Source organism: Hirundo rustica, chromosome 2, assembly GCF_015227805.2.
Source record: "Hirundo rustica isolate bHirRus1 chromosome 2, bHirRus1.pri.v3, whole genome shotgun sequence".
In the NCBI taxonomy this organism is placed as follows: Eukaryota; Metazoa; Chordata; class Aves; order Passeriformes; family Hirundinidae; genus Hirundo; species Hirundo rustica.
In genome coordinates, this window is record NC_053451.1 from 17,296,700 (window position 1) to 17,321,907 (window position 25,208).

The 25,208-nt window shown below is 38.3% G+C and overlaps 1 protein-coding gene across 12 annotated transcripts in view; it reads right to left on the minus strand.

Annotated features, from left to right (window-relative positions):
* Window positions 1–1,228: 1,228 nt before the first annotated feature.
* Window positions 1,229–25,208, minus strand: part of TMPRSS7 (transmembrane serine protease 7) — a 52,508-nt gene continuing 28,528 nt past the window's right edge. For 9 of the 12 annotated variants that reach the window (XM_040054789.1, XM_040054791.1, XM_040054788.1 and 6 more), the window contains 14 exons: window positions 24,313–24,506; window positions 23,424–23,462; window positions 19,623–19,851; window positions 18,169–18,299; window positions 16,821–16,933; window positions 15,116–15,222; window positions 10,587–10,723; window positions 9,390–9,497; window positions 8,702–8,812; window positions 7,492–7,608; window positions 5,376–5,553; window positions 4,933–5,201; window positions 3,690–3,826; window positions 1,229–1,562 (listed from right to left, as the gene is read on the minus strand). In XM_040054789.1, coding sequence (XP_039910723.1) covers window positions 1,392–1,562; window positions 3,690–3,826; window positions 4,933–5,201; window positions 5,376–5,553; window positions 7,492–7,608; window positions 8,702–8,812; window positions 9,390–9,497; window positions 10,587–10,723; window positions 15,116–15,222; window positions 16,821–16,933; window positions 18,169–18,299; window positions 19,623–19,851; window positions 23,424–23,462; window positions 24,313–24,506 — 2,041 coding nt within the window. In that variant the 3' untranslated portion in view covers window positions 1,229–1,391. The remainder of the gene's footprint in view (window positions 1,563–3,689; window positions 3,827–4,932; window positions 5,202–5,375; window positions 5,554–7,491; window positions 7,609–8,701; window positions 8,813–9,389; window positions 9,498–10,586; window positions 10,724–15,115; window positions 15,223–16,820; window positions 16,934–18,168; window positions 18,300–19,622; window positions 19,852–23,423; window positions 23,463–24,312; window positions 24,507–25,208) is intronic. The other 3 variants (XM_058424241.1, XM_058424242.1, XM_058424243.1) reach the window with 3 other exon arrangements.

Below are 25,208 nucleotides of genomic sequence, written 5' to 3' on the forward strand. Positions count from 1 at the left end.
ACACCCTGGGGAAATAGCTATAAGGGAGGAGAAATGCTCAGTTCCACGTATCACCTTAGTTTTCGAGCTTCAAGACGGTACCACAAATAAATGCGGTAAATAAACTAGAAACTAATTTATGTTCACATTTCCTGTTTGAAAGGAAAAACAGCTTTAAGGCAGCAAGCCATCAAGTTCAGCATATTCTGCATGTAAAATAAGAAAATCAAGAATGTGTGTGGGGAAATAAAATATTTGATACATGTTGAAAGAGAGAGAGCACAAAGAACGGAATCTAGAAAAGCAGACGGGAATGAAGAAATCTCAGCCCCAGAGAAATAATACGAAGGGAAGAATCAAATCCCATCAGTTCACAGAGAGATTGCAAAAGGGATTAACTGGAAGGCAATCCTCACAGCTCAGGAATTCAAACTACAGTTGCAGACAGATGGCTTTGTTCAAGTGCTCTATTTTTCAACAGCCTGGCCCTGCTACACACACAGAACATGCTGACTGACACTTTGCCCCCTTCCTTCATGGAAAAGAGGAAAAAAAAAAAAAAAAAAACAAACCAAAACCACAGAAAAAGGCCTAGAGGAACAAAACCCACTTTTGCATAAAAATTTTATCAGGACCTTTTAGAAACACCAGTTTTATTTCGGCAAGGACAAGCTATTGCAATAATACACATCACCATGTTTATTCATCTTGATAAAGGTTGCCTGAAGCTCGAGAATTCAAATTCTTAGGTGGGTGAACTTGAAAATAAAGAAATGAAAGCAGGAAATAAAAGAGTTAGTAGCTCCATATCATGCAGTTAATTAAAATGAAAGCAAGAGAAGGAATAAGCATGCAACAAATCACCACTTTACAAGAGCAGAGTTTCTAATCTTCAAAAATTAGGGCCCTACAGCTTTGAAAGAATGAGTTCACTTTTCACAGTGTCTCCTCTCCCTTTCTCCCTGTCAGCTGCTCTTGGTGGAAGAGCCAGGGAAAGTAGTAATTGCCAGAATGCAGACAGTTCATTGCTGCTTCACAGTTCTTTCTGTATTGGCTGCACACATCTCAGAAAAAACGGTGAGTAAGCCTCAAACTCTCTGTTCACACAATCAATTGTATCTTCAGCTTCCTGACAGATTAGTGCACCTGTACTTAGTTGGTGTCTTGAAAATGAGGTTAATTATTGCACCTCCTGCCGTGTCTCCAGACATCTGTGTAGAAGAAAACACCACAAGAAACAGACTCCTCCTTTTTCACCAAAGCTTGAAACAATGGCATTTATTACCCCCATATGTGAATTCCAGAATCAGCCAGAGACATGCAAAGAAATTTCACCAATGAACAATTCTTCCAAATATGATTTTAATGAAGATATCCAGGATATGTTTTATTCCAAGAAAACAGTTTTCAAGTTACAAGACTGAAGGCACATATTTGTGTATCCATGGTGCAAAATTTGACACTCTTGTGTAGACACCTGGGAAATTTGGTCTTCCACATCCATAACCCCAGCTCACAATGCCAGTCAAAAACCATTTTCCATCTCCATTGATTTGACATGACAGTGGTCCGCCAGAATCACCCTAAAAAGAATGTATTGAGTTATATGTGTTTACAATACAAATTATAAAAACTGGGGAAAAATCCACAGGAGATATTTTGTATAATTCCAGTGATTATATTTTCAAATTCAAATTTTCATATTTCAAGTTCAAACAATTGATAGAGTTGGTTTTTTTCCCAGTAGATGGCATTGCAAAGTTTTACCAAAATTTGCTCTTTCACAAGAGAGAAGGCAATTCTCCCTCTTTAAAGACACTAATAAAAATATTGCTTTGCATGGACTATATTTAAAATTCACTTTCTTTTTCTAACCTCACACTTACAGCTAAACCCCAAATTTGCTAGTTAACATGTATGTATATTCATAGGTAAATACTAAAACTCGAAAAATAGTAAGCTTTAAAAAAATATTTTAAAATAAAATAAATACAATAAAGTATTTAATAATTGTATGGCTTCTTTCAAATTCGAGGTAAATAGAAACAGATGGAATCCCTCTATTGTTTTGTGTTTGGGGCTTCTCTTGATTTTTTTTTTTTTTAAGAAGGAAAAAGAGCCCAAGGATTGTCCTCTAGCAGGTACTAGTCAGCATATAATGTTTATGGGCCTATAACATCTTTGTAAATAGAGCAGTTAAAATGAAGTTTGGTCTAGACTTCAAAATTTAATACAGGATCGCATAATGCTGTAGTACAGGACAACAATTAGGACTCTTCCTTTACAGGAAATACATTGGCAGAGCATCAGGTATAAAACCATTTTCCACCATTTGAGGAAGTCCCTTGGAGCAAGCTTATATTTCCCTGTAAGGCTCTGCTCTCTGAAAAAGACACCCAGTAGCAAATTAAACTTTACCAAAACATTGGGTGCACGAAACAACTTCTAAAAGCAAAAGGTGCATTTGGCAAAATACAGATATTTTACAAGAGAAATGCCTTCTTTCTAGATAAATATTTTGTTTGTTAGAGCTAAAAAACTATTTTGCCTTCACTTTATAGGTTGTTGGAATATGCAGGTTGGAAGGTACCTCTTCCAAGGTGCTTAGGTGCCACCCTCTCCTCAAAGTAGACTTATCTTGAATTGCCTCAAAAAAGGTTAAGAATTTAGAAGACTTTTTTTTTTCCTTCCAAAACAAGTAAATTTTTACATTTAGAGAGTAGAATTTGCAAATCTTTTCTTTCAGTCCTCGGACCAAACAAAAGTGGAACACCAGTACTCTTCACAGAACAGGAATACCACAGTTTGATTAGCTCTAACAACTGCCAGACACAGACACAAATAATTTGCCTTTACAAAAATGCAGCCAAAATTATGTCTTTCCTTGGCTATATCTTGGGCAGCCATAAACAAACAAATTCTCCAGTTACTGAAAATTATACTTAATACCAATGGCCTCACTAATCTCTAAAAAACAGCTGGTGCATTATACTCCCTCAGCCATTGTAGGCTCACTCATTTTCATGTAGATGAGTGAAAGCTAGAACATGTTGAAGATTCCAGATCTCCATCATAAAATAAAATGGTTTTATTATTATTTCAGCAGTAAATTTACTACTGTTTTAGCAATAAATGTGTATGGTTTATATAAGTTCAATATAATATAATACAGCATATAAGATCTGTAATATTAAGTGTTATATAGATATATATTGCGTGTCTACATGGTTTACTACTATTCACTAGAAGTAAATTCAGCAATTTGCATTTATAATCTTTCAGTTTTTCCAGATCAGAAATATCTTACATTTGCAAATTTATGCCTAATTGTCTGCATCTCATTATTTGGTCCTGTAGTTCCAAGTAGGAACGGAGGGATCCTAAAAAGACACAAGCTAGTTTCTCAGTTTTTTTCTTCAGCTGAGAGCCTATTATGCCAAAAATTGCCTGATTTCAACTTGTTATTGGGATTTGCAATTTGATTGGCTCTTGACCTGCAACTGAAACTTAGTGACGCTACTCATGCACATAAAGCAGCAGAATTCTAAAATCACCCAGAGAAGAGATTTGCTGACATACAACTCTTATATTGCTCTTTTTCAGAATTGAAACATATTGACCAAAAAGTGGTCTGCCAGTCAACTTTACGCCTCATCATGCAACAATGAAAGACAAGAAAAGCTCTTTGCAAAGTTTGCTGAGATACATACTTTACACCCATCTCTTTTCCCAGATGATAGCCCAGCACAAAACATCCTAGCTGTGATAATCCCATATGTGGTATGACATAATGTCTGGTCAATAATTTCTACCTCTGCTTTCTGAAGAACTGCTGAACCTTCATCATCTGGAAAACAAATTCAGAGCAGGGTGATTACAGAGCTCAGCATTTTACTCATCTATTGAAATACAAAACAAGAAGCGTTCAGAAAATATCCACAGACACTTTTGACCATCGAGTTATTCCAGATTCCAAACAACAGAGCAGAAAGCCTCTTTGAGCTATCAGGCAATTGTGTAATGTGATCTGTGTCCTTCAGACACACCAAATACAGTGTCATAATCACTAGGATTGACCAAAATGTTTTTTTTCTTTGTTTTTTTCCCAAAATCTCTCATGAGTTCTTAATTTGATCTCTTTTTATTTCAAAAAGGAAACGGAATATTACAAAGATATTTAGATCATCACATGACAGATTTGCATCGGGGGCAGCATATCTGAAGGAGCTGAATTCAAGATTAAGTCAGAGTTTCAGAATGCAAATTCTGACAGCATAAAGAACCAACTTTCAAATTGGCTTCTTTCTGCCTGAAAGGTTTGGTGAAACATTTCTTTTTTATAGATATTTAATTTAATAATAATAGAATTAACCCAAAGTTTCCCCTCCTTTCTATACAGCAGGCCCAACCTCATCACCAGGTGATCCTTTCAAAATCTGGTTATAGCCAAAAAGCCCTCACCCACATATTCAAACATACAAGCACACAGCATTTACATGATGAAACTTTATTTTAGGATTTAATAAAGCTAGTATGTAATAAAATATACTTTGAAATTAAAAGACTGATTTGGCACTTGAACTGTAGAAGCTGACAAAGGGAATAGATGGAAACAGGAAAAAAAATACCACCCCCCCCCCCCTTTTTTTTTTTTAGGTATTATATTTATCTTTCAAATAACCAGCTTTTTCATTTCACACACGACTAACCAGCAGCCCAAAGAGAGAAACCACACCATGTATCCCACACCCCCAAGGGGAACAGAGGGGAAAGACAACACTGTGATATTTTGGGCTAAGTGTTGCTCCTTACACCAGCAACACAATATGGAAGACATTCAGATCCATGGGACCAGCAGCCAAGTTTCCTGAGCACATGAAGGTACATGCACACTTGCCCAGCTATGAAGGCTCCTGGGAGCAAAATTAGCTCAGCGGAAGGGATAACAATCACCTGCTTCCTGCTTTTGGCCCCAACCTGTTATCCAGCACTTGTCCCCGCTGCGGGCTTTATGGGAAGAGGGAGGCAGGCAGATGGGCTGGATGAGGCGGCTCATGGTGTCTGGCCACGGTGTGCTGAGCTGCAGCAGTGCGATGTCGTAGTCGTAGTTCCTGCTGTTGTAGTATTCGTGCACTACGATCCGCCTCACCGCCGACACAAACCTGGCACGGCCTTGCGTTTGCATGCCCAGGTGGGCACGCCACGCCCTGGGGTCAGCCAGCCTGGGGGAAGCAAACACACAAGTAATTTCTTTAAAAAGCACCTCAAAACACGCACTGACGGCAGGTCTGGGGAAAGGGGAGCACAGCACCTCCATGCAGTTCAGACTCTGGAACCCAAAGGCACTTGTGGATTCTGGCCATGTTTGGGACAAATATAGAGGGGAGACGGCTTACTTGCTCCCTTGAAAGCAGTGGGCTGCAGACACAAGCCATTCTTTTGATATCACTGATGCTCCACAGTAAGCAGCTCCCACAAAATGAAGGCTGACCTGCCAGGGCCATTCACCTTCCTCAGTGTTTGAGCCACCTACAATCCGAGAGATGAGATTGCTGATCTTGCTACTGCCACAACCTGCAAGAGATATTTCAGGTTATAAGCCCCATCTCCAGTATTTTCCTTTAACGAGGGGGCTTACCGCACATGGCATGAAAGAATATGGCATTTTGAAACATTTTGAAATCTATTTCATTCCCCTGCTATAATTGCAAAACTTCTCTCTTTGGCTACTCCATTAGTGAAACAAGCAGTGACTCCATAAAAAGGCACTGGTCTGGAAATTTTACTAAGTCCTTTTCTAGCTCTGCTACAGAAATTAGCCCCTAAATATTTCTTTTGCCATAAATGTAAAAGGATCCATTGTTCTAACAAGCATTACAATGAATATACAAGTAGGCAAACTCTCATCTCTTTTTGATACTGCCAACCCTCACCTGGAAGAAGATCACCAATAAAGAAGTTCAACATCATGAGAACACTTCTTGCCAAAACAGTGGGAAGGATACAAGAAAAATGTATGTGGAGATTGGACATTTATTTGAGAAACAAGGTGGTACAATCATTATTTCATATAGAAATGATTGACAGTCTGACAATGTATATAACTAACAGGTGAAAAAGTTATGTCTCATCAGCACAAAAAATCTGAACTCTTAATTTGAAAAGCAAGGAAGAAAGACTCTTTTGTAAAGCCTTCTATCTATCCTTAGTGCTTGCACATAAAGTTTCTGCTCAGGAGTTTTAGTCCCACACTTCCACACACAGGTGTTAATATTTCTGGACCCTTTCTTGAACACATCCAAAAAGTCAAATGCAGCTTTATAATGTTTCCAAATAAAAGTGGGCATATGGCTAAGCTCTTAAGACATCCTACTGGATTGAAGGCAAGTGCTGACAGATTTGACATACAAGCAGCATGCCAGAGACAGCTGAGGGCCAGGCAAAATCATAAAATGGTTTGGTTTGGAAAGGAAGCTTAGAGATCATCTAGTCACAACCCTCCTGCCATGGGCAGGGTCACCTTCCTGCTAAACCAAGTTGGCCTTGAACAGTAGCAGGGATGAGGCACCAACAGCTTCTCTGGGCAACTTCTGCCAGGGCCTCACCACCCTCACAGTGGAGAACTTCTTCCTTATACGTAATCTAAATCTACTCTTTTTTATTATAAAGCCATTCCTCCTTATCCTAGCATTACATGCCCTTGGTGAAATGTCCCTCTCCCATTTTCCTGTCAGCTCCTTTAAGTGCTGGAAGGTGCTAAGAGCATTCTTCCTGAAACTGTCTCTTCTCCAGTCTACACAACCCCAGGTCTCTCAGCCTGTCTTCATAGGAGAGGTGCTCCCTCCCATAAATATCTTCATGAACCTACTTTGGACTTGTTCCAACACATCCATGTTTATGTAATATATTTGAGACCATTCAGTTTAAGCAACTAATCCTAACCCCACCTTAACTGTGACTGCAGTGATAATCATGCTTGCTTTACACCAAATTAACTGAAAAGGTTGTACAGAGGTTACTTTAGGAATATTTAAGACTAGAACCTAACTTGATACTATGAAGTATTGGGGTCTTCATCTGGAAGAGTCAGAAAAGTGAAAAGTTCATAGGTTTTTTCCCATTGCGGCTGTATCAATCCTGAAGCCCAAACACAGTCTGACTTCAATGAAGTGCCTGGCGTTGCTGCAGATGACAAAAGTTGCTGCCTCACCATCTAACCAAGTTCTCTCTGGAATTAACCCTGCTGCCCTAATCCTTAGCGAAACTGCAGTAAGCAGTACAGCTGCCTAAGGCTGCCCCTAAATGTAAGCCCACCCTCCCACAGGAACTTGTCAAATCTGCAGCCAGATCTGGGGTAAACTGATAGCTGATCATTACCCAATTATCACAAAGAGAATGCAATAGAAATTCAGTACCTGCAGCCTAACTTGTACCCAATTCCCAAACAGGAAGAAATAAAGGTCTTATTGTGTAAAAAAAGGTCAGAAAGATGAATATTTGAGAGGAACTTACTGCAACTGTTCTCATCACTTCCATCAACACAGTCCACAGTTCCATCACACCTTGCATATTGTTTCCTAATGCAAATGTTATTCCTGCACTTGAATGTGTGGCTGGTGCAGGGAATACCTGAAAGAGTTGTGAGGAAAAAACCCCAAAACAATCATTGGCTCAGCTTAACACATGAAGACATGTCTGCAAGATGTACATTTATTAATAGATAGGAAGTAATATGACAAAGAAGCACTTCGGCTGGGATGGCTTAACCTCTAACCAGAATAAACTATTCAAATAGAATTGCATCTGTTGTTGGGTGTGCATTTACTTGGCCAAGTCCAAACAAAGATTTCCTCCCATCCTTTCCCACAGCACTAACACACATATAGTAGTGAAAATTAGATGTAAAGATAGCAAGAGGAAACATCCAGTACTCTGGAAAGGAGCTCTCTTTTGTATTTCAGCATTAAATGAGAAATAAAAGATTGCAGTTGAAAGCAGCTTTGTTAACTGTACCCAGTAAAACTGCAATCCCCAACTCAGCGTTTTCTTGTTTCCCTGTGGCTTGCAATAAATGAAGACACTCAAACCCAATTAATTTTTCTTGTCAGTGCACAGAAGTATCCTGTAATCATTTACACAGATTGTCTTGTTAGAGGGGTCAAAAAAGTTTTCTTTAAAAAAGTCACTAGCAGCACTTTTCAGTTGTGCTCCCTTTCATAAGACCCTTTCACATGTCACAGCATCCATTTATTCTAAAAAGTTCAAGAAAGCTCTGATTCAAACCTTTCATTTGCCTAATGCTAAATTTCTGGCTTCCATTAACCTTATAACCCTAAAACCTGCTACAGAGAAACCATCACTTTTATAGTTACTTTACAGATGGCAAAACAGATCCAGAAATTAATTTGCACAGATTATGCTGTAAAGAGATAAAATCTCAAATTCAAGCTTTAAATCCCTAGATCCCATCGTGCACCTGAAGTGCTTTATTCTTCTGCCAGTGTTTTGCAGAAACAGATGTTCATGATCTTATCAAAAAGAATTAGTTTAAAATCACTAACGGCTTGTTTCTAAGCGTATCAGAAGAATTGAATGGAATTATATAGCCCAAGTGAGATTTGACAATGCCTCTTAACCTTTTGAATGCAGCATCCAGAATTCAAGTCAGGAATAGACAGATGACAAAAGAGAGAAAAAAAATTATTCAGGAGAGCAGTCTTACTGTGGGTGCAGTTCTGCTCATCTTTTCCATTCTCACAATCACTTACTCCGTTGCAGGCAAGCAAGTTGTCCTGTATTGCAAAGCTGGAGTTACAGTTCCACTCAGGAACAACTTTAAAAATATAAGCCAAATCAGGTACAGAAGCATTCCTGTAAATGCTAACACATCCCCTTCTGTCTGTATACAACATTGATTCCTTCACATTCCTTCACTGTACAAGTATGGGCATCAGTGCCACATTATGCATGGAGAAAATAGAGCACAAAGGAGCTCAGTGAGCTCCTCAGGTGGAGATGTTTATTATCACTCTCATCTGCTCTATGACCCCCCTCTTTGTCATCCCCTCACAAAATAGGACAGAACTTTATTAATAATTGCCAGTTTTTATCACATGAGGAAAAACTAAAATAAATCCTACTACAGCTATTATTGCACATCTAAATTTCTTCTTGTGCTCTCCAGTGCCATACCTTCTTCATTCTTGGTTTTGTCTCTTGCCAATTAACTTAATTACAAATTAAGCATTCAAGAGACTGATGGATGGTCTGTACCCAGAATTACAAAGGAAGCTGAAAACAACTTCGGTTATCCCCATTAAAAAGTTTCACCTTGTTTCAGCTGCCTTCTAAGATCAGAGAATACATTCAGTGTGTTTTCCAGTCAAGATCTCTAATAAGTGAATACAAACCACAAGAGAGTTCATCGCTTTCATCGAAGCAGTTGTTTATGCCATCACAGCGCTGCATCTGCTGGATGCATAAGCCAGTAGAACACTTGAAATGTCCAGGGGGACATGCTGGAAGTTAAAAAGGAAAGACAAAACAAAACACCAAGCAAACAAACTTCAAAATTTTCTTTTCAAAAATACTGCCAAGCTTGCTTCAATTTACAGTCGCTAAGTTGCTCCAAGGAATGATAAAATTGATCTAAATTTAATAGTTTGTATCCATTTCCAGCATTTAAACAGAATTCAAATGTTGCAAACCAGGATTTAAAGAAGAGAAAAGAAATGTCTCTAAAGTTCCAATTCCGCTGTTCCTGGAATATGTACCACAGGGCTGGTGGAACACAGGACTGCTTAGAATGCCATCTTTATTTTAAAGGACAGTCCCACTTCCAATAACCAAAATTTGCAGCACTTCCCAACTTTGGTTAACAACCTGCATTGAGGTCGTGTATGAACTACATAATTCTGCCTTATAAACGAAAATAATTAAACTTCCCCTCTTTTTACATACTCTGCATATATACACTGAATAAAGTTCCTCTAACGTGACAAGTAACTGTCTAGAAACCATTGCTTCTCCACTACTTTAAAAAGAAAATGTAAGACTAACACAGGTAAAAAAGTACCAGTAAACAAATTGTCTGTTTCAGGAGTGGAAAAAACTCAGGGTATCAGAGTTTATCAATTTTATGAGCTGTTTGTTCAGCTCAGATTTGTGCACACTATATATAAATACATGGAAACATTGAAATAAGCAGGTGATTATTTGGTACTCTTTTTATTACCTGGAAGACTTATAGCAATAGAAACATTGCAAACAAAACACTGGGGATGAAAACAAACAGGGAGAGCAGACTTCAACTGACTGCACTATGGTCATAGCCGTGCAGGAAGCTTTGAGGACCGTGCAGAAGAGAACAGTGTGCATGCGAGAAACCAGAGCATGCTGCACGTGCCCACAAACCTTAGATGCACAGCCTAGAAAAGGTTCTCTGCTTGCTAGTCATCTGACTCAGTGAGATTAGAAAAGAAAATGAACTGAAACCCAACAGGTAATTTTCTGCATAAACCTAATTAAGTCCCACTGGACCCAAAAAATGCTACTTTAGAGAGCTTTAAAGTGCAAAGAAGGGTTGAAAGAGATAAAATCCATCTTACGCTGGCTGATGTTATAGCTGCCATATTCCACCAGCAGGGGCTTCTCAGAGACCTTTGAACTGCACTGAAGCTCCACACTGACAGCAGAACTTGTAATGTGGAAGACCGTCTGGTGATCGACATAGTAACCACAGTACCTAAAAGTGGTCAAGCAAGTTCTGGAGCAGCCTTCACAAGAAAACTGCCTTACATGCAATTTAAACGTCAACACCACCAAAATTCAGAAATACAGTCAGCAGCTACATTTTAATTAAGAACCAAACCCAAAAATATTTCTCAGTAGCCATCCAGCCTTCATCTACAATTAATATTGTGGAAACTTACTTCTGAATATCACACATCCAAATAAATAGCCCTCAAAATAATGTCTTGGGTGCACATCTACTTTAATTTGCTATTTTGGCAAAAAGGCTCCTTGGACTTCTGCCTAGGTGCCATTTGATTCAGAGAAACCTAAATGTTTTCTGATGCCAGCAAACATTTAATCTATCCATTGTTAATGAATTTCTAATGTTTCTTTCATTAAATATGCCAATCTCAAGCTGGGGGGTGGTGGTGGACAACAAAAAAAACCTAAATTTTATAAAAAAGCAAAGAAGAGCAAACAAACCCCAAAGCAAAAAAACCCCACAACCAAACAAAGCCTCTTTGACAAAGGAAAGGTTGCTGGATCATTATTTACAAAATGGAGACAGTTTTTAATGTAGTAAACCAGTGAACATCAACATACAGGTTGTTCTAGAAGTGAAAATAAAGACTCTCTCATCTGTTCAACAAAAATGCCTCAAAAATGCAACACTTACAAGAAAAACATCTGGCTTTAATATTCCTACCAAAATCAAAGTACATACAAATCTTAAATAGATTTAAAAGCACAGGCAGCTGGTGTTGATTTTTAGAAGACTTGGCACACACACTTGTTTGTCAGCAGTACAAGGTCATTCACTGACAATAAAATGAACGAAGAACAAAAGAAAAAAAATGGATTGTTGCATGGTTAAATGAAGTACTGGACTATTAGCCAGAGGTAAATATTTCCCTTGAGTATTTTTCCACATCAAGTATTGCATCAGGACTACTCTTCACATCAATGTATGGAGAAAAATTGGTCAGTGATTTCCATGTGAACAGAAGTTGCCTCAGTGTCCTGAGCATCCCAGTAAAGTCTGCCACAGGGAGTAGACACACCCATTCATGTGTTTTCATGTATGCCTTATTTCACCGTACTAAAATGAAACATCACGTTAAGAGATCTAGGAGATTCTGTTCCAGCAATGTGAAAAATAAAGGAAGAAAACAGTTTTAAAAAAACCCAAGACTCCTCTGACATCCTGAAAGCAGATGCAAAAATCCCAGTTAATTTTACAGCTTTTTACTAGAGGAAAATTAATTGTAAAAGAAGCCCCAAACAAAGAAGCAAGCAAAGAAACCCTTAAAACAAAAAAGAAAAAGAAAACAAAAAACCCCACCCCAAACAAAAAACCCACTAAACCAAAAAGCCCACCAAACAACAACAATCACCAAAACCAACCAAACAACAACAACAAAACCAACCAAAGAAGAAAACCTCCAAAAAAACCACCACCAACAACCACAACAAAAAACCCACAAACAACCTAACAACCCCCACCTGTCTTGGGTTACAGTGTATGGCTTAACCAAAAGTAAGTATTCTACTATCATCTACATGAGCTGTTAAAATGGGTGGAGCAATGTTTCTTTATCTTCTGCATGACTCAACCCTGATAACTCCCTCCAGGGAAGCAGCCACCATCTGAGGGGGCCATCTGTGCTAATGGACCATCAAGGACTCCACGAATGACTCACAGAATTACATTACCCCATTGTGAAATTCCCTGTCCTGGAGAATGTACCAAACAGTCCCACCTGTATATAATTTGGGGCTTGGGACACCACAATACCACCCAGATGACAAGAGCTCTTGACAGACACCACTGGATCTCCAGAGAAAGATGAGACCTTTTCACAGGATCACTGCTCCAGCAAGACTGTATCCATCCTCCAACAGTACTGTAGCCACCATTTAATCGGCCTGCTACTGCCATCCTGACCAACAGGGTGTCAGGTCATATTTTGGCTTTCTCAGTTTATGCCAGGTGTTTCTGTACAATTGCCTTTACTGTAATTTTCCTATTAAATTGTAATTCTGACTTGGAAACTCTCACAAAATATTTGTGTGGAGTTAACTCCTGTTGCTGATTTGCCTTCAGGCCAGCACATTCCCCCCACCGAATCTCTTCTTGTTGAGTGAAGATTTCCTACAACAGGAAGTCTAATTGTCACTAATTTTAGTGTTTGTCACCAATGCTCCCAACCTAAAACAGCATGCCAGAGTGCACAGCAAAATGCCATTTACTGATCTGATTCTCTTCAACTAGCTCACAGACATTTTCTACGTTTCTCCTGTCAACGACTTAGACAATCTTCCTTCCAACAAACCTTAGCAACATAAAAAACAAAACCAAAACAAACAAAAGTTGAAGTCTGCATTGACCCCTTCTCAGACAAATAAAACAAACTCATTTCACCAAAAGCAGAGGAAATTGCTGCCCATCTTTGGAAAAGCCGAAACAGGTACATCTCCTTTACACAGTGAGAAATACCATATGCTCATGGGATCTGTAAAACAAGGCTACAGGCCCTCAGGAGCCTTTTGCTGGTGTTTTACTAGTCATATATCCAGGTCCAGGGCAAATGGAAGTTGTAAAGCATCATCTGTAACTCTGTGCCATTGCTCCAGATAGAAACTGGTTAAGGGGATCCTGTCCTATGTGTTGGAGAAGAGAGTGGGATAGTTTTTCATGGGATGAGCGGATACACACGTGCTGTAGCAGAAACAATGGGATATTGCACTAACAGTTTTAAGACAAATGAAGCACCTCTCTGTTCGCATAAACCTCTGGAGGTCTGCTCATAAGAGACTCATTGGTATTCCTGCCTCTGAGAATTTCAGGTAAAGAAGTTCATCAGCTCTAACTTCTTTGACAAGGCAGTGAAGCATTGTATGTCCACCAGAAGAAAAACAAGGAAGAACTGCCTGGTTGTGTTCAGTGTCTCTGGTTGGATAAAGTTTTCCCTAGAGGTCTGAAGGAACCTTGTCTGTACCACCTGCTTGGTCCCCGTGTTTACTAATATCAGTATCCCAAAGGTGCTTAACCATTTTTACCTAAGGTAAAACAGGATAAGCATCCCATAGGCTGCAACTGCAAGAAGCTAAAAAATGGGGGCCCCCTGCCTCACCCCCCTTACCCCCCATTTCAACAATTAAACAATTAAAATTTGGGAAGAAAATAAAACCTCATCATGCTTCATGCTTGAAGTCATATTTTTCCCCTTCAAAAGTAAATGTAGAATAAAAAATCAGAAGTTCAAGCACCTTATTTTCAATGAAAAACACACTCTTTCAAAGGAAAGCTTGTCTTGATCTATTGCTATAACCAAAAACATGCAACTGAAAGCAGGAGCACGTATTCTTGTGCAGTACTTCAAAAGTAACCCTGAGAGCACTTCATACCATAGACATTTGATTCTGTGGAATGCAGAATTGGCAGGTCTGTCAAAAAGCTGGATTCTCTGTAAGAGAATTCTTCAGTATGAACCTATTATCATTTTTTCCTCCAGATTTTGCCTTTGTTTTTTACTCAACCATCCCAAATATCACAAATCTTTCCATTTCTGTCATTAAAAGACCTCAAAATCCTGCCACAAATACACTAAGTGAGGTGTGTTTTGACTGGTGTTTTTATGCAGTCATCTAGTCCAGCAACCAATTCCCATCAAGGCATAACGGTAGGAGCTTCAAACTGAATTTTCACTCCATAAATACCACTTGCTGCAGAAGAACAAATAAAGTTTTTCTTCTCTCTGTAATTCTTCCAGTTGTACTCTTATGGGCCTAATTGACTTAGTTCCAGTAGTGAGTTCAGAAATTCAATTTCAAGACTAAACTTACGGAGGTTTCCATTTGAACGAAGTTTAAGAAAAAAAAATCTGATGATTTAAATCTAGCCTTGCCTTGTCATCCAGCATTCTAAAGATGACTTCAAAATTGAACAAAGAATGGTTGGACAATGTTCTGGGAAAGCAGTGGTGTCTTAATAAAAAATCACCAGCAATATTTTATTAAAAAACACATCAGTGGTTCCTTGAAAGCCACTTAGTTCAGTTTCTTTTTCAAGAGCCAGTGACTGGAATGAGGAAGCCGTTACAGTTCTATTCCCAATCATCTCATTGCAATGGCTTTCACCAACAAGTTAATTAGATTCTCTGTCCACTTGAGCAATCATAGAATTAAGTTACACTTAAAAGGCCTTTAAACAGATCCTGTTTAATGGTCCCAGAAAACACAGAATTATTTTAGGGTTCACAGGACATCAATCTTCATCCAACTCCTTCCATTTATCTCTCTCCAGAGAGTACCAAAGACTCTTGTCTTCGTCCTTCTGGTACTTTTCAACAGAATATATATTTTGGTACCATTACAGTAATAATCCATGCAGAGTACTTACATGCGTTCATTAATTTTCCACCACCCTCGCTCACAGCCTTTAATATTCTTCTCACTAATGGTATAGTTATGAAACTTCAGAGCTATACCAAGGCTCTTCTGTGGAGTCTGTTGTGAGCAAGAAAGACAGTGCAAAAACAGTCTCATTTTTCCTTTTGTGGGCACAGAACACAAAAGTCTATAAGCGTATTTCAGAAATTACAGAGCTTGGCACTGCTATACCCTGGGAGCTGTGCTGGCTTCACCAGCTCAACAGCCAGCGCCTTGCGCACTTGCCAGCTATTCAGTCCCCAGTCAAAGCTAAGGTTGGCACAGCTACACCACAGCTCCAGGTTTTCTCCTCCACTAGCCAATAGCCTTCTCATCTTCAGAGAGCCACTGGCCACAGAAAACAGCTTTTGTATCAAGATCAAAGCACTCCTGCACATCCAAATGTACTTGTGTAGGGACACAGAGCCCCAGCCTATTTTTAGAGTTAAGATACTGCCTGGAATACTTGTGTCACCTTTGTAATGCTAGGAGTTACTTCTGCCACAATATTATAGTCTTCTGCTGGCACCTGCTTAGTCATGCATTCTTTAGTAATTTACAAAACATTTCTAAACCCAGCAAAATCACAAGTGTTCATACTTAATTAGAAATTCCTTTCATAAAAGGAACAGAATCTTTTTGCAAGGCAAAATTTAAAAACAAGGGCTGATTCAGGGCAAAAATCCAGAAATGAAAGTTTTTCTCCCTCTCTTATACAGGAAATATAACTTAGGAAATGAGTGAAGTTTAAATATTGCACAAAAACACAATATTCAAAATGAAACTAGTTTGAGCAATAAACCTTTCTATGAGAAGTCCAGGGTGAACTGAAGACTATACATTTAGTCCCCCCAAAAACTGCGTTATCATTCTAGAAGGGGAAGAGGCTGTAGGTTATGGCTAGCTAGACTTAATTTATATTGCTATGATTCAATGTGGGCAGTCACTAGCTTAACAAGTCATGAGTAACAGAAACAAAGATGGGTAAACAGTGGACCTCATCATATCCATTGCTATATTCTTTAGAGAGGAAAACACTGAAGGGCAAACACAAAGTCAGAGACCTTATTTTAGCAGTACTAATAAGGAAACACTCATGTCAGAGAAAAAAAAACAAACTATAAAACAATGTCTACTTTCAGCAATTTGCTTTCAGAAGAGTACCTGTAAAGATGTAGAAAAAGGATACCAAATTAAAAAAAGTCTATGGGATTGTGCTGATAGGACAGACCATTCTGAAGACAAATTAAATTTATTAGGTATATGAAAAGATACCAGACAAGTGGCAGTAATAACTAGCTTAGAGGAGTTTTTTTGTACATACTTTTCACCTAAATTTCTGGGGGTGGGAAGAGAGGAGTTAAAAAACAGTCAAGTCTTACATTGCCTACCATGAAGTAATCCTGCATGCTAAACATCAAAACTTATTTTAGTTCTTCACCTTTGTAATAGGACAGTTTAGGAACTGTGTTCTCTTCCTTAAAAAGAAGTGCACAGAAAGAGGAAAAAAATGATACAGAACACCTGAGCACAGCCAGCTATTTAGCAATGCCATTTCTATAAACTACCACATCTGTGAAGATGCAGGTTACTGCCAACTCAATCACTTCTGCTTTACTTAAGCTCTATCCACCCAAAACACACAGCAGTGCCTAAGAGAGAAAGAATCATGTTACCTGGAAATTCCATGCACAGAAGCATTTTGGAGGATAATAGCTTGGGTAATACGGACTTGTGATTTTCCCTTCGTAGCCAGTTTCCTCTTTTGTCACTATTGCTTTTCCACACTCTAAAAAAACCCAAACAAACAAAAAACCAAATCAGAACAAAACAAAAAAGGAGGAAAAATTTGGCAAACCTCAATATACCTTCAGTAAAGCTATTCAGTGGCCTAAAGCATCCAAATTTATCAGAAGTCTGACACTGCAAGTCTGGACAGGTGATGAATAATATTTAGCTGGATTAAAGTTGTAAAAAGATATCCTTTACAATGGTGCACACAGAAGACAAAGGATGTAAAGGTCTAGGGATGTGTGCTGGGTTCTGCAGGACCAGAAGAACACACTGTAAAGTTTATCTATGTTATTTCACTGAAAACAGTTTTGCAAACAAGAATATCAATCCATCCACACTGCAGTACCACACAGGGACCTCTAGTCTTAAAATGCAGCCCTTTAGAAGTGTGATGGACAACATCCTAAACTAATCAGCCTCCTGGAACCCAAAACTTTATTCTATGACTGCTCAATGGATTTACAGAATTCATTAAAGACAAGCTCACACAGAGAAAAAAAGGAAAACCCAGACTTGAACTTAAAGAAAACCAACCAACCCACACAGAACAGAACTTGAAGTTAATTATTATGGAGAGTTAATCACATGCTTTTATGATGGTATAGTAATGCTTAATTACTGTCAACATGAAAAGCATGCAGTATCTTTTTGAGCAGCTTGAATTTCCCTGCACTGAATTGTGTGAGATTTTTCTCCTTGTGGCACTAGCATGGTATTCCTTGTACTACTTTTGATTATGATCTCATCATTTCTAAAAGATTAAAGCAATAACGTCATGGACTCGATGCACAAACGTTATGGATTATTTTGTGTTCCTGAGGAGGCACGGACCAGTAGCAAACGCAGACAAAGCAACTGAAGCTTTATTTTCTGAAAGCAGTTTTTAGTGCTGGCATCCTTCCAACTTTAACGTGATCCCGAGAGTCCCAAGGCAGAAGGGAGACCTCCGCTACACCTGAAATAACAGCCCCATCTACTGGCACACTGCAGTCCTCACCAAATTAATTCAGGGATGCTTTCAGACTCATACTTTCATACTTCTCAACTGGTCTGATCAGATTATATTACTCAATAGGAAGGCACACATGCAGAGGAGATGAAAGGGAGACAGGCACCTGTAAGAAGAAACTCAGAGGAATCATTTTTCCATAGTCAGAAACTAGATAGACACTTCAGGATTTTAGAAGAAACAATATAATAAACACACTTCCAAACACAGAATAAACCTACTTTCTTGTGTAATAACCTCAAAATAGCCATGGAATTCCTTTTGCTCCTTTACTTGTGCTGCCTTAAATATTACCAGCATGAGATTATTTGTGGACACAAGTGACACCAATGAATCAGCTGGTTCACAGGCTCTGAGGGGGAAGAATGCAGAGCAAAGATGTAAGCAATTACTTAAAAAGCGAAAAGCTTAACACATTACTCTCACTCTGTGCATAAGTTTTCCACTGGCTCAGATCTTACCTGCTTCAAAGTCTAGTGAAATCTCCATGCTCCTAAGCACAAAAGTACCTGTTAACAAGGCCAGTTACAAACTCAATACTGGAAATTCTTCTTACAAAAAAGAAGGAAATTGTAAACATGAAAATGAATATGGAATGGTTCACTATGAGATAATGACTTTCAGCCTTCACTCCCAGTAAAAATAAATGAATCCAAAATTAATGAAAAGCTGGAAGAAAGTGAAATCTTATTTTATTAGACCAACAATTTTATCTTCTTGTTGGGGAGTGAGAAAGAGAAGAAAGTTATTCTTCAAGGCAGAAATTAAGAACCTGAGGCAATCAAGTAGTCTTATTTAAAAAAAAAAAAAAAAAATTACTTTCCATATGCATTATTTAGCATACATTTTCAGTCCTCTGCAGATACTAACATGTAAGTGAACACCATCCAAATCAATTGGAGACACAGATTAGTACAGGACAGCTCTCAAAAAGGACTAGAAAGCTAATGCTCTGATTTTGAGGCTTATGCACAGATTGAAATGCCAGAGAAAAGGGCTTTGGGGGTGAAAACACTGAGCTTTTGTCTACTTCAAGGAGGTGCTGTTGTTTCCTTTTGACTTACAGAGTCCTATGGAATTAATTACCAGAGATTTTATAGAAGTCCCTAACAAGCATAATGGATCATTAAAGAGAGAGAAGTAAAAGAAAAAAGTAAGAGTCCACATCCCTCAACCCATCACACCCTCAAGTCAAGATTTTTATAACCCTCTAAACAAATAAAGCAGATTAAAAAAGCACTGAATTAGTGAGTGCCAGTAAGTGAAAATCACGAGACTTAGTTTCAGAACTTCAGTCTTTATCTGAAAAGTACTAATCTTCACACAGAATAATTTGCTTAAGGGAGGAAATTTGACATTCTCTTTAAGTTAGCATCTGTTTCTTGATAAGAAACAGAAAATTTTGTCTAGTAACGTGTGAATTTTTCATAGTTCTGTAGCTAGGTGAAGATGCACTCCAGTTGAAAAAAAACCAGAAAAAATTGAAGAAAATTTTCCCTTTTATTAGCAAGATAACTTATCCAAGAAATTTTATTTTGGCAATGTTATGTGAGTAATACATGAAGATCAGAGCAATTTTAACAAAACCAAACTAACCAAAAAGTGAGGATGACAGGTCTTCAGAAAAAAAACCCCAAATACTGTAAATTAATTCTTAATAGAAATTTATACTCACCGGTAGAGTATCTTATCTTTTATTGGCATTAGAGAGTCATAAATGGTGAGCGAGTCAGTGATGCAGTTATCTGCTTCAATTTGAAGGGAGACAATTGAAAGGCGGACAAGGTGGCCCACAGATGCAATAAGCTTAAAATAACAGATTGTTCCCTCTGAGGTTGCTCGAGTATCCAGAGGAAAGTGCTCATGTAGTCGGTCAGCATAGAGATCGTACACGCAATTTGTTCCTGTGAAAATGTCACATTTTCAACGCTGGATACAATCGCTCCAAAACTCCTCAATCCACATGGCATTAAAACAAGAAATCCTAAAACTTGTGTTCAGCTAAAGCAAAATATGAAAGCACATCTAACTTGGAAAACAAAGTAAAAATAGAATCAGAGTGGTTTGGGTTGTAAGACATCACCTAGTTCCAAACTCTCTGCCATGATGAGGAAACCTGCCACTCGACCAGGTTGCCCAGAGCCCCATCCAACCCAGCACTGGACACTTCCAAGGGGCATCTACAGCTTTTCTAGGCAACCACCCTTACAGTAAAGAATTTCTTCCTACCCTAACCCCACATCTACCCATTTTCAGGCTAAAGCCATTCACCCTTGACCTTGTGAAGTGTCCCTTTCTGGTTGTGTCACTCACTGTTTTCATCTTAGTTACAACTCTGTGGTCAAAGAACAGTCTATTCATAAAAAGTAGAGAGCATGGTCACCAGTGCTGTGATTCAGTTCTTGCAGGATATTTGCACTAAAGCAATGCCATTTTGTACAATTTGCAGTTGAATTTCTGCAGAGCCTCTAGAGGATAAATTACTTAATTCTTCACTAGGAGATACCCATTTACTTTCAAAGCATAAATGAACTGCTTGCTCCTATGGACATTAGGATATTTAAAATATATAAAACAAAATCAAAGCAAAAATGCAGTTGCTTGTCTGTATCACCCCAGCTTTTTAAATTGATGCAATGTCAAAGTTTTCAGTGTTTTATCATTACATGAGCTAGAAGTGCTAGCAATCAATTCGGATTCACCAAGTCCTTCAGTTTGGAAGGGATACTAGGACTCTTCTTGCTCAAAATTCTGCTCAACACAGGATTAAAATTAATTCAGTCCAGAACTTTGTTCTGCTCAGTCTTGGAAATTTTTTCAGTGTTAGAAAACACCATTAGAAATGGAAATACTGTGAAATAAAAGTTACATGACCCACCTTAAACAACATTTATTAAAAAAGGGTAAAAATTTGTGTCAATTTAGACAAGGATAAGAAGATTATTACCATACTTGCATCCAATTTTCAATTAAGCCAAAACAACTGCGATTTCCAAATAAAATATATTGAAGTCTTTGCTTCAATTCAACATTGCAGCTTGCAGTCAGCAAAAAGCTTAGGGAATTTTTGTTTGATCATATCTAAAACTCTTAATATAGCTCTTTGAAAGGTGAGAAGGAAGGAAAATGCAAATTAGGAAGAATAAGATCCAAAGTGAATATTTGCATTAATTTCTGCCTATTACAAACATAAGTATCTGAAATAGTTATCATCACGGAACACCAGTTAGAGCATTGTGAAAGTTTACTACCAATTGTTGACTCAAATTAAATGCTGACCTTTTGACCAGTAGATAATCAAGACAGGAAGTGGTAGGCTTTGTCCAAGTTCCTCTTCTACATTACAATCTTGAAACTAATGCTATGAATGTTTATGAACGATCTGTAAGGGCCACATTCCATATATATGAATTACGGTTATAACTATTAAAAGCTTTGCTTAAGCTATTGTTCCTCCTACTCTTATCTCTTCCCAATAGCATTCTTTTTATAATAGTTATTTGTGCTTATTTAGTCACCCTCAGCAGAGCCAACTTTGATCATAATCTCTAAAATTATGTAACTACCATTATTTCTACTAAGTAATTAATAATGAGATGAGCTCACTGCTGCTATGGAGCCCAGTCAAGAGAATTCAGAGCTGAGTCTAGAACTACAAGTAGTTCAGGTATGCTGGCTTGAAACCAAAGCTGGATAAAGTCTTTACCTAAGCAAACACAACACAACCAGATATTATGGCAATGCAAGAACCTCACATGAGCAGAATATCCACAAGTTCCTTCTCCAGCACCACTTCAATGAAACTGCACTCCAATCTGCGCCTGAACCAACCACTGGGTGCATTTCCACACCAAAGTTAGCTCCACTGCTCTCAAAATATGCCTGCCAGTGCTCATTTGCTTTGTGCTGCTGCATGTTCACTTTCACCTCCACATCATATTCCATACTCCTAAACAGACACAGCCCAAGAACCCCAACAAATAAAATTGCACCAGTATAAGATTCTCAACTACTGTGGCCATCCATATTGTTTATCCCCAGAAACTTCATTACATACCCACTCCCTGCTTCCCACAGATACCAACTGATACCTGTGGGTGCCTATGCAAAGTCTCTGAAAGTTGTGTAGAATATGGCAGGTCATCCTTCTCCCTTCATATGAAAGATACCATGTAAGTCCTAAAAAGTCCCAGCAACAATATTTGTCTTGTGCTCTTCCTAATTTTTTTCTGTTTTAGGGTCTGCGTTCTGGAATAAATTGGAACCAAGTTCCAACTGTGCTAATTTCTCCTCCCCAGAACACCAAATGGGGAAATGAAATGGCTATGTAAGTAAACACCAATATGTAAAACTCTTTATAGAAAAAAATGCATGTAATGAGATGGGATAGAAGCCAATATTGTTATGCTTTGCAGTTTAAGTTGGGAGGCTTTAAACAAGTGAATGCTGTAGCAAACTTGACTTGAGTTTTGAAAAGTTATGGGCTGTTAGCAATCTAAATATTGCAAACCCTTGCCCACACTCTTTGACCTGAAGTCTGCCTCTGGACCTCAGAACTAGAAGAGCTTGACTTGGCTGCATGGCAAAAGTAGTTGTTTGATTCTGAAAAAAAACAGGAAAGCTAAAACCTTTACAAGGTAACAGAAGAAAAAATAACAGATAGAAGTGCAGCAAAAAGTCTCAGAAAAGAAAAGTACAAACACAGAAAGTTATAAAGCCCTTGAAAAACCAAAACAGTGCAACTTCTCCAGATGAAGAGTCAGTCTGTGCCATGGAGCCAACATATGCCCAGCTGATTGGTAACTGCTGGCCCAGCAGAGTCTTAGCAGGTGTCTGCGTCAGAGGTGCAATACTACTGCTCAGCCTAGCAGCACATTTTTTCCAGGTACCTACTCCGTGCACTAGTGAAGGTAGATGTACTGTAGTTTTGACCTGCTTGTTCAGTGCTTTGCACACTGGAAAAGAACCCTTCTGGGAGGCTTACAATATGAAGCCAAGCAGGTGTAAAAACAGTGTCTTCCACAACCTTGGCAAAACTCAACTGCCTAAAGTAATTACTGTTAGGGAATTCATTCAAAAGAACTCACCATTAACCTTGGAGAAAAGGGAGTTAAGGTGGATAAAGGATGGACAAAAACACTGCTCCTGTTCAGCATATTAAATTCATTATTGTCCATTTTAGAAAAGGCTCATCTGCTGGTCAACACAATGAATAGCAAACACCTGATTTAGTTTGTTTCCTACTTTGTCACCAGGTACATCTAAAAATTTATCAGGCAGATTAAAGGTAGATAGCCTTTGTATTTGTTACATGCAAGATTCTTGGTCATTCTTTTAGTAAATCAGGACTTAAATGTCAAGGCTGAATTTAGCCTTCTTTAATTAATACTGAACAGTATCTTTAAGTCCGAGTAATGAACTAAAAGCTTTGTTCCCCACCTCTCCTCTGCAGGAAGTTGCCAAAAGGGTGAATTACCTGTTCCTGTTGTTGACCAATAATCTGACCGAAGACCTGCTGCATAGAAAAAGAGTTGTGTGAGTCCTCTTGTTTGCCTGAAATCCAGAATTCAGGGTTTAATTCAATCACACCTCAGTCCTAACACTGAACACACAGGACAAAACACTTCTCTCAGTGAGGGGGTTGCCATAGCTTGCTTCATTTCTGAAAATTGTGCAAGCAGCTTTGGAGGTGAGGCAAGAAGAGACTGTATAGCAATTGAGCAGTCAAAATCAATTGAAGGACTGAGACAGAGGCACCCAGGAGGTCATTTTCTCATCCTTGACCACAAAGTCTCTCTCAGCTTGCAGTTTGACAGAATTGTTCTGTCTGATGTCCTCAGAATGAAATACCATAAAATATTTTGTAGCTAAATACATTAAACACGCTTGAATCACATGTTGTGAGTTTGTTTCCCAGACAAGGGGAATGGTACAGAAGTTATTTAACAAATGGGCACCTTTATAATCTGTTTTTTAGTCTTTAATAAAGGAGCAATAAGAGTCTCATTTTCAATGAAGTGACCCACCTTAACCGTTCTTCATTTTATGCTTTTAAAATCATAGACTAACTCAAATCTGCCTACAAAATCCATTTTACCTCCTGACTATGAACATAAGCACTCCCAGTGTAGGAAGTTTTGCAATCACTGTTTACAAGGACAATTTGTAACTTGATTTGACCTCAAATCTCATTTTTATTTTTCTTCTCACTTTTTTTTTTCCCTAATAAAAATTTAGTATTAGAAGCTAGAGATGTAGTATATCAAGATTTTAGTTTATTTATAGTATTTGCTACTCCAAGGTAAAAACGTTTGTTTAATGAAGTGTTTCCTCTTGGATATGGATATGTTATAATTATGACTAACCACTTAGGACAATGGAATCCATGTCAACTGCAAGGCCCTGAAGACTGCCCACCGAAGTCCGGTTAATGATACTTGTCTGAATGGAATCCTTTAAAATGGCAGCCACACAATCCTCACACAGCACTTGTCCCTTCGCCTGTGGTACCACAAACACGATCCAGAAATGAATAAGGAGGCCTCCATTGTTGTTGTTACTGAAATAAAGAGCTTGGATTATCATCCTGTTGCAAGTTCTCTGAAGACTAGACTCTTAGCCCAAGCTTCTGAAATGCAAATTCAGAAGTGTGTGGCTCATTTCCATGTTTTATAATTATTTTAATCCACTGAATGTATATTTTCACCTTGAAAACAAAACAAAAAAACAAGACAAACCCCAAAATACACTTTTCACATCCAGTTGGGAATATTCAGTAGGCTGATTTCCTGAGGGCTTCTAACTTTTGAGATCTATGGAAATCACATTGTCTACACATGAATTAGAGCTGGACTATTTCCTAAAGATCAAAACACAAACAGTAGAATGGAAAGTAGAATTATCATCGCCAGAAATGCAGAGCTCTGCATTGGTACGTATCTCACCCTGCACTTTGTGCTGCCGTGTGTAGGAAATGATTCCTAGACTATTTAGGTAACACATTAGAAGCCATGTATGATCACACTAATCCCTACTTCCTTAGTGGGGAGAAAGACATTTAAATCAAACACAGCCTAGAAACCTCCAGTTTCTGAACCAAAACTGTATTTGGTTCAAGAGGATTGAAATAACGAAACTTCTAACATTAGCTGCAAACATTAATTTTAGAGTAAGAATACTTTATCGCATAGAGATTTCCTACCTCTTAAGTAGAAAATAGTTTTATTCCAATAACATTAGTTACAAAATACGTGCACTTTAG